The sequence below is a fragment of the Cnephaeus nilssonii genome (assembly GCF_951640355.1).
Source record: "Cnephaeus nilssonii genome assembly, chromosome: 16".
NCBI lineage: Eukaryota > Metazoa > Chordata > Mammalia > Chiroptera > Vespertilionidae > Cnephaeus > Cnephaeus nilssonii.
Window position 1 is genome coordinate 27,727,810 of NC_137087.1, and position 10,338 is coordinate 27,738,147.

Below are 10,338 nucleotides of genomic sequence, written 5' to 3' on the forward strand. Positions count from 1 at the left end.
GTTGTGATTTTCAAAGAGTTTCTTGCATTAGTTTCTGAGGACTTTGGCTTTTTTCATGGCCTTTATTCAAGGCCATGTGGGCCCCAGAAGAAGCCAGGCTGTAGGTTTCAGGGTCTCATCTAATCCAAGAAACTTCAAGATCAACAAATAGAATGGATGTCTGAGAAGGGGTATAGACCAAAAGAGTAAGGGATGGGAGGAGACCTTTCATGTTTGGGGAAGGAATGGGGAGCTGTCGTTTTTTGAGCATCGGGTCTTGTTCCATCACAGTCACCTCAGTGTCACCTCCCTGAGCACCTACTCAAAAAGGAGGGGTGGGACGTTTGGATCCCTTCCATCATGCCCACACTGCCTGCTCTTCTTATGTAACCAAAGGACAGGTATAGGACAGCCACACATTCCACAGTCTCCTCTTTCAGATCTTTGGCTCCGCAAGCTGAGCTCTGACATGCGACACGGAGTATTGCGTTGCCCAGGCTTCCTTAAACAGAGATGACATCGCTGTTTTCTGGTGTTGGCTGGTGCCATTCAGAGGCCATGGCCACTTATCACACTAGAGGGCCAGGTGGCGGGGTAAGGGAGGGCAGGCGTACTTTAAACTCCTGATCTGATACAGTGATTATTTTTGGTGCACCTATCACAGGGGATAAGGGAGGGGTGTGCCAAAGGCTATACTTGGCTGGAAGAGACCACAGCCAAAGCCAAGACAAGGTGTTTACTGAATTAGTATACAGGCCTTTATTTCTCTCCCCCCTACAGTGGCTTCCTATCCCCACTTTATTAAAAAAAGAGGCACACCCACTTTTGCTCCCTTCCTTGCAGTTCCACAATGCCCACCAGCTGGCCGCCTGGTGCCTGCACCACATCTGCACCAACTACAACAGTGTTTGTTCCAAGTTCCGCAAGGAGATCAAATCGAAATCCGCAGGTGAGACTTTGGGGTCCCCATTCATCCAATTCTTATCTCCTCTGACTGAGTCGATACCCTACTTGCCCTTGAGAAGGAACATGGGCCACAGGAAGCTCGTGGAGAAATTCTGGTGACTGGCTGGTGGTCACATATCCATGTGACATGACACAGGGATTGTAGGCGAGGGATTCTCTTTGGAGGACTTTGTGTTTGGAGGGGTTTGGGTGGAGTGGGGCTCATGGGGGCCTGCTGCAGAGCATGCTGAGATTGTCAGCTCAGCCTCGTCTAGGGAGGCAGGCTTGGGAGCAAGCTTACACTAAATCGAGTGATCCTGGGTTCCGGTTCTCTGTGCCCGGCAAGTGAGAGTTTAGGGCAAGTGATTCTACCACTCAAAACTTCAGTGTCACACAGCTGGCATGGCTCAGTGGTTGAGCATTGACCTATGAACCAGGAGGTCACGGTTTGATTCCTGGTGAGCGCACATGTCCAGTGGGGAGCATGCAGAAGGCAGCTAATAGATGATTCTCTCTCATCATTGATATTTCTATCTCTCTCTCCCTCTCCCTTCCTCTCTGAAATCAATAAAAATATATTTTTTAAAAGAAAAGAAAAAAATAACTTCTGTGTCACAATCTGCAAATGGTCCTAATATTGTCCCAGCACATCAGGTTGTGGGTAATCATGCATGTGAAGCATTAAACAGAGAACCTAGCTCATAGAAGCAATTGATGCATGAACCACAGGTATGATCATCCACCCCTTTCCTTCACCAGACAACCAGGAATACTTTGAGCGCCACCGGTGGCCCCCCGTGTGGTACCTGAAGGAAGAAGACCACTACCAGCGGGTGAAAAGAGAAAGAGAGAAGGAAGATATTGCACTAAATAAACATCACTCGAGACGAAAGTGGTGCTTCTGGAATTCATCTCCAGCAGTTGCCTGAGGAGGAAGAGGAGGAAAAGTCAGTAATCCATCACACCCTTTTGAAAGCACTACTGTACGATTAGTCTTATTATTAGCGATAAGCTGTAGTTCAGGTTTCAGGCACTGGTCTTCCTCCACTTTTGTGCATTTATCTGGCTGGGATCAAAGCACAAGCTCACCATCAATGAGCCTGGACAAAAGGGAAGTTGACAATGCTCACTGCATTCCTTAAATTTACATGTATATTTTTTGTTAGAAGGCTTAATAAACCTTAGTCCGTTTTGGGTGTTTTTTTCTTTTCTTTTTTTTTCTCATTTCTTTTTATACAAAGGGAAAAAAACAACCCAGCTTTCATGTTGCAAATTCCAAATTGGAAAATATTTTTATATGGTCTCTTGTATTTTGTTGAAATGAAAATACTATGTATTACTTTATTTTACAGGCCACAAATTAACCATGAAGTCGCCCTCTGATTTTCTGTGCCCACACGATCACGGAGCGTTATTACATAATTAGAGGGTTAGCCTTTTGTTGTGAAGTAAAGGGTTGGAATAAAATTCCCCAAAGTGCAAGTTAGAGAGTGTTTAATCTTTGTTCTGCCGACTAACACTGGTATAATTACCAAGTCAACTCCAAGAACGTGTATTTACAATATTTGCCGTGTAAGTGTTAGTAATTATATGGTTATGTGTGCCATGTAAAATATAGTGATATCAAATCTTCTGTTGTTTAAAATGTCTAGTTTCAAGAGGATAATCTTTCTAATCATTAGAAGGGCTTATTAAATCCCAGCATTATTCAGGGCAGACTCACTGGTGGACCTGAATACAAAAGATACCATAAGAGTGTTGGTGTTTGGATTGCTGTATTAGGGTCTATGTCTCTCAGTATTCATTGATCTCGCCATGCTTCTGCATGCCGATTCTCTACTGACTTGAATCTAGTTGGGTAAGGGCAAGGGTCCCTGAACTCTGTCCCACCATCTACAGGCTTGTCACATCTCACCACCAGAAACAAGCTTCCTCAGGTCTCTCACCTGTGGCCAACTTCACTTGTAAGACACGTATTTTTAATTCTTCCCAGGGAAAATCCATGTTGCTGCAGAAGTAAGCTAAGGAAGGTAGACCACCCACCCCAGCTGAAATTCAGCGGGGCCTATGAAGGCGCAAAGCTGGAGGCTGGGTCGTCTGGGGTCCCTGTATTCTCCAATGTAGACAGGAATCTTATTCCAAAAGTCTAGGAAATGGTGCTATTGTGAGTTTGTTCTGACCCCTTGTTATTCTGAGTTTTCACTGTTAAAATAGAAAGCACTGAGCCAGAGAGCTTTTGAAAGGCAGTCAATCATTGCTTCTCTGTGAATTAAAGTGTTGCAGCAGTCATACAAAGCATCTTAAGGCCACAGCTTCATATCTGCCATGGGATGCTGTGTGGTGGAAGCTTGGGCTTATTCTGTTAGGAGGTCAACTTACTGATGCTAAAGGTTGTGGATTTGTGTTTTGTTTGGTTTTGTTTTTTCTAGCTTTCAGAACTTGGAACAGAGACAGTAGAGTCCAGACCCCAATGTTGACAGTCATGCATTTGAAAATCTATCCAGATTATAGATAGGCATTTATTACTGACAGTGGAAACACACCAGATACAAGAGTTTGGAGAAGCCCAGAAATACATCACCCTTTCATGACAAGGGCTGGGGAGGGGGAGGGGACAGTAGCGTACAGAGGGATGGCTGTAAATGCATCTGCTTTAATTTTTCGTCAATAGAGTTGTGAATCATTAATGGAAGGAGAAGGGTCACAGAATGAGAGGATAAATGCCAGGACTCAGGAAGAATCAGCATATATCCTGTCACTTAATGGTAGAGGCTGAGTTTTCAATGTGCAGTCAGAGTTGAATTTACACAACCAAAGCTCCCGTTTGATTGTGATCTTGCCAAAAACACAATGGACGTATAAATGAACCTGGGGTAAAAGCAATAATATACACTAGTGTTATCAGCTACTCTGACCAAGTGGCTGGTTCATTTGGTTGACGCTGACTATGGCCTTTAACCATGATGGTTTGTTTTGTGTTTTTTATTTCACAAAAAGCCAATAAAAATTGTTTAGCTATAAAATGCCTCCAGTTTGTTTTTTATTAAGGACTACCATTATCATGTGTGTAATGTTAATAGTTTTTTTAAAAACTAAGGTTCTGGATATGGGGGTCTGGGTGCTCCAGTAACAAGGCAGCTGGGAGGACTGTCATCCTTGTTTTAGGCATTGCCAGCCATGATATAAATGAGAGGTCTGGTTCTTTGCTCTTGGCTAATACGGTTATGTCACTAGACATGGTGCAGCACTGGAAAAAACAAATGATGTCTCTATTCTAATGGACTTATTATAACCTGGGTTTGGGCAGTTTGCCAGCAATTAAGTGAAAGGCTGCATTGGTGGACTCATGAAAATCAATCTTTTCAGAAGCACATCTGAGAAAGCCTTTAGGAAAATGTGTAAACCATTTCTGGACTTTTAGGTGGTATAATGTTTGCCCAAGCTCAGAGGGAAGAAGAGTCTCCCAATGGGATCTCATGGGGGACTTTACTGAGTGGCAAGTTTTCTAAAACTCTGTGGAAAGAAGTTGACTACTAAAAAATAAATGAATAAATAAATAAATATTTATTTATTTAACTGTAGAAAAAGGCTGTGAAATTTCCAGCACATTCCCATACCTTTTGGTAGATGGTCCAGATCATGGCACCTTTTACATAATGCATAGCAATGGAGTCTTACCTATAGAAAATCTTCATCTAAGTTTCTCCTAAGGCAGTGGTCGGCAAACTCATTAGTCAACAGAGCCAAATATCAACAGTACGATTGAAATTTCTTTTGAGAGCCAAATTTTTTAAGCTTAAACTTCTTCTAACACCACTTCTTCAAAATAGACTCGCCCAGGCCGTGGTATTTTGTGGAAGAGCCACACTCAAGGGGCCAAAGAGCTGCATGTGGCTCACGAGCCGCAGTCTGCCGACCACGGTCCTAAGGCAATGCCTGACAGATCCCCAAAAATTTCAACACCCTATATTGGCACTATAGGAAACACAAATCCTACTGGTTTCGAGATAACAAGTAATTTCATTATGGACATTCAAGAACAAGAATCCAATGTTTCTAAAATTTCTTTTTTACATTTGCTTCCATTGTATGATATATCAGTTGTCAAAAATCAGTTTTTCATCATGGTAACATTAACCAAGTAGAATGCATTCTACTAATCAGAGTGGGGAGGGGAGGGAGTGAATCACAAGTTTGGAAACTATTTTGTGAGTTCCACATTTCTGAAATGAATGCCTTTCTGCCAGCCGAAGATTTACCAGGCTTTTTCTTGAATTAGGTTAATAGCAATAATTTATTTTTTTCCTAGAAAAATGTGACCATTGCATTTTAAGAAGTTAGCCAGGGAGACTGTGTTTGTTGTGTGTGCATGTGCGTGTGTTTAAGTAATCCAAAACCAGCATAATGGAAAAAAAGAAAGGTTAAGAGCAATTAAAAAAATAAAAAGAAGGGCCACTGACAGAAACCATAGAAGTAGAATTAAACACCCTGAGCCACAGATGTCCTCTCTTTCTTTTAAAAATGCTAATTTATCAGATTACTCTATATCCCATGACAATTTATTTTCAGATGAAGCCTTTGTTCTCTTGAATTTCCAATTAGGCAGGTGATATATGCAACATGAAAATGCACAGGTGTGGCAACACTGGTGACCTCTAGTCAAAACAATGCTTCAGAAGCAACGCCATTCCCTTTGGCTGCATTTGAAAATTCCACCCTATGCTGATAGTACCTCTAAACTGGGCATTTTTAGGTAAGCCATTTAGATGCATGGTTTCTCACTGGGTTCATGGGCAGGTGCCTCATCAGTTACATATTTACAGACTATAGTTCACAAAATAGGGAAATCATTTAGGAGCAGATAACTCCTGGGTAGAAGTTAATTAATCATATATAGTCACACATGCACCGACATGAGAGTGTTAGAAACAACAGTAGAAGACATGAAGTGACTTGCCAGCAACTCACCATTTCTCTAAAAATAACATTTTAGTGACATGGAATTCCAATAGAATGTAGATGAAATGGGTAATATATAAATTCTTTGAGCCTGAACACATTCTCTACTCCAAAGACAAGACTGGTTATATCTTTCAGCCATTCAATGAAGAAAGAACTTGATTAATTTATCTCTGCTTGGATGCCAACCAAAGTTTTGGCATTTTTCTTATTTTCTCCCAATCTGATAAAAGAAACATCCTTTTGGTTGGATGATTCACGGTAGTCTCAAATGGAATGTTAAGTTTAACTGTTGTGTGAAAAGACACAGCTCTCTAAACTTAAGTCATCTAAAAAATAGGAACAGGCTTCACTGAGTTTTTGGTGAAGATTAAATGATTTAGGTAAAGCACAGTGCCTGGCATGTAGTAAGCATTCAGTAAACGAACCTGTGTACTAAGCATGTTGACTAGCAAGGCAAGAAACCCAAGAGAGAAGACAATGCTCAAAATAGAACCATGTGGTCTTTTCCTGTCATTCTTTTAAACCAAACACTGACTTTGCTGCTTAGTGCATCATAACAGATTAAAAATTAGAAAATAAGAGCTATCCTATGTAATAAAAGGCTAAGATGCCAACTGTCCCCATGGGCAGGAGTTCAACCGACTGGGAGTTAGACTTGCGCTGACCACTAGGGGGCATCGTGGAACATGGCGGGCAGTGGCGCTGGCTACAGGTGGCAGTGGAGGCGCTGCTAGCCCCGATGGCCCCAACGAGAGCAGGACCACGGCAGAGGTGGTGAGTGGGTGGCGCCAGGCCAAGGAAGGTGCCCCGATCACCCCGCTGGTTGCCCCACAGATCGGCGCTGATCGCTGGCCAGGCCTACGGACCCTACCCATGCACAGATTTTGTGCACCAGACCTCTAGTCTATAATAATAAAAGCATAATATGCTAATTAGACCGGACAGCCGAACGACCTTCCAGATGAAGCCGGGGCTGCGAGGGCCAAGGCAAGCTGCCACGGCTGCAAGGGCCAAGCCCCTTGCACAAATTTCATGCATCGGGCCTCTAATGGGAAAATAAAAGAAAAAAATAGGCTGTGAGAAAAGGCAGGTAGGTGGTGGGAGGATAGAAGAGAGTGTGGCACTTTCCAAGAGGATGGTCCCCCTCCCTGGGCCCCCATTGTTTGTGGAATAGGGCTGCCACCCGAACTTGGCTGAGGTCTGAGTGACTTGGAGTACTTTCTTTTTTTATTGCTCCCAGTCACTTTTTTCTTACTTTTCTTGAAGATTGGATGCAGAGTCTAGTTAACCGGATTCTTCAATGCTTGTCACTGGTCAACACTGTCATCTTCAGTCAGTACAAAGGCCTCTCTTTTTTATTTTTTCCTTCTTCCATACTATCCCACACCCATAATATTTTCAATGTATGTCTTTAAATGTGTGGGTATCCTCTCATACTGTGTTGTTTCATGTGTGTGGTCATTACACAAATGGTGTTGCACAATAAATTTCATCCTCTCTGCTTGTCATACTCCACACTGATTTTGGAAACAGCCATGTTACAATATGTGCATCCTATCTTTTTTTTTTTCCCATGGCTGCTCAATGTTCCTTAGACTGCTTCCACATTTTACTCTCCTATTCTACTAGTGATAAAACCACTGGTCAATTCCCACTCCTTGGCACTATAGTGAACCTTGTATATGCCCTGGGGTCAAGAGCTAAAAATGGATTCCAGGTCCTGCACCTGAGGTTCAGAATCAAAGCATTCCAAGGTGATGGACATGCATGGGAACCCACTGGTGATTGGACTTTGTGATGCAAATCCTTCCACTGCCAGCATTAAGTTGACATGATTCTATAGAATCTAAGTCAAAAAGAGTCTTAAAATCTCTGGCCCAGCCCAGAGACTGGCTGTCCTCTGGCCAAAAAGAGGAGAAACTGGGCTTAACTCCCTTACTGCCTTAGAGGTTCAAAGAGACTCTCCAGATGGTAAAAATTGTTAGATATTGGAATGAATTAGTCAATCCCATCTGGTGTTGATATTTTGTATCATCAGCCCCTCATGAAAGGTGAGAGGACAAGATAGCTTCTCAAGAGCCTCTTGAATATTAAGATTCCTAATTTTCTGCCTTAAAAAAATCTATAGTGAACTTATGCACACCCATTGAAGGTTGCCTTCTAATTCTGTTATTTCACATAAGAAGTTTAAAGAAGCCATACCTGGTGGCTCTGTGGACTAAAGAGTCCCGGGTTTGATTCCGACCAAGGGCACATGCCCAAGTTGCGGGCTCAATCCCCCGCTCAGTAGGGGGTGTACATGAGGCAGTCAATCAATGATTCTCTCTCATCATTGATGTTTCTATCTCTCTTTCTCTTACCCTTCCTCTCTGAAATCAATTAAACAAAAAAAAAGTCTAAAGAACAAGTAACCTGCCAGTACAAATTCTATAGATTGTTCAAACTATCTCAGAGTCAGATTCTTTATGACTCTTGAATTTTGAAGAATCCTATCAACATGAATATAAAACTTTCCTTTCTTAGTTCCATCTCTGGATGGTAAAGCACAAAGCAACACCATCTAACTCATTAGGTGGGGGGTGTTCAGACCACTGTGATTTCTCTCCCAACCCTACCCACACTGGGATTCTTGAGCCTCATTGCCACCATGACCATATATCTGAGAGACATATCTGAGAGATTTCTTTAAAAATAAGTAGTCATAGTAAATGGTCAAACGTGAAATTTCCAACTCTTAGAGAAATGGGCTTACTAATTTTTAAAAGAGTTATAAGGTGGACTCTCTCCCCAGCAGATTCGGTACTGCTGGTTATCCTTGCTCTCATTTTGCTTCATTTGCATAGATAGCCAGAGTGGTGAGGACTTGGTGTGCTAATATACACTTTGACATATTCTTTCAGTCTTAGTTAAATGTGTCTTCACTGTGCTCTACTGTATGGATCGATGTTCCAAGTCTTGGGCACCAACTATCAGAGTCCAAGAAACTGATGTGAGAACCACGATAGTAAGATATTTAACATTTTTTAGTATACATTGTGGCCAAACACTATGACAAGTGATTTACATGCATTTACCTACTTAATTCCCACAACATTACCTTATGGGGAAGGTAATTGATTCCCCAGAAGCAGACCCTGAGCTAAAGTTTCACATACGAGTCATTTACTTAGGCAGTGCCCCTAGGTAAGACAAACAAGGGAAGGGGAAAGAAGCAGGAAAATAAAACAGGGATAAGGTTTAAGCAACCTCACTCTCAGCCTAGTCGCAGGGTGTGCTCTAGAGTTTAAACTACACCTCAGAGTTGTCCCTATTCCTGCACCAGTGGTCAAAGGCTCAGTGCTCCAGGCAGAGGAGGGGCAGGGAATAAGAGTAAACACGTGGGCATTTTAGCTCTCTGGCTTTGGAGAGTTCAGGAAAGTGGCTCCAAAAGCTTGCAGGAAATTCTTTTTTTTTTTAATTTCTTTATTGATTAAGGTGTTACATATGTGTCCTTATTCCCCCATTACCCCCACTATCCCCCACACTCATGCCCTCACCCCCATGTTGTCTGTGTCCATTGGTTAGGCTTATATACATGCATACAAATCCTTTGGTTGATCTGTCCCCCTTACCCCCACCCTCCCCTACCTTCCCTCTGAGGTTTGATGGAAGTGTCACAGATGCCGGCTCCTAAAGGTCAGCAGAAGGACATAGAAGCCAGGAAAGACACTCAGAAAAGCAAAAAGGACCAAGAACATCTGGGAGGAGCATAGATTCGTCTGCCCACTAATCTCCATTTTGAAATTCTAACAAACAACCTGCACTACTTGATGGGGCACACTGATAGAAGTTTTGTATGTTGATGAGTAACTATGGATGAAAACATTGCATCCTCCTCTGCTTCTATGTCAAAAAGCCTCTGAAATCAATTTGGAGAACATTAACAATAAATTCACCTTGATTAACTTTTCAGAATTACACAATCTCAAACGTAATCATCCTTCTAAACGTGTATACAAGACCTTACTTGAAAATGCATCATTGAATTTTTCCCTAGATTGTGCAAAACAAATTTAATAATGATTTACTTTGAACCTAAACAAATATCTGCCACACAGCATTTTATAGACTTAAGCAATTTCTGCAATTTCATAGGCGTAAGCAATTTCTGAAAAATGCCCAAGATGGCAATTCTGATTCTCCTTCAATTCTCCCACCATCTCCCTACATACACACAGAATCAGTCCAGGATAAATGAGCAAAGAATAAGATTTAAGGCAAACTCTTAAATTTTTTATTTCAATACTAACTGCCTGATGTCCATAGCATTCTCTGCCTGTGTGTGTGTGTGTGTGTGTGTGTGTGTGTGTGTGTGTGTGTGTGTGTTTTGGGGGGGGGGGTTGTTTTGTTTTGTTTTTTTGTGTTGTTGTTTTTATTTTTTTGTCTACCATAGGACCTAATGTCACTGCTCAG

General features: G+C 42.0%; 1 protein-coding gene across 4 annotated transcripts in view; it reads left to right on the forward strand.

The window, feature by feature from the left end:
* The window catches only part of RHOBTB1 (Rho related BTB domain containing 1), a 114,463-nt gene extending 110,516 nt beyond the window's left edge, over positions 1-3,947 (forward strand). For all 4 annotated transcript variants that reach the window (XM_079793637.1, XM_079793636.1, XM_079793635.1 and 1 more), the window contains 2 exons: positions 823-928; positions 1,684-3,947. In XM_079793637.1, coding sequence (XP_079649763.1) covers positions 823-928; positions 1,684-1,853 — 276 coding nt within the window. In that variant the 3' untranslated portion in view covers positions 1,854-3,947. The remainder of the gene's footprint in view (positions 1-822; positions 929-1,683) is intronic.
* Positions 3,948-10,338: the final 6,391 nt, after the last annotated feature.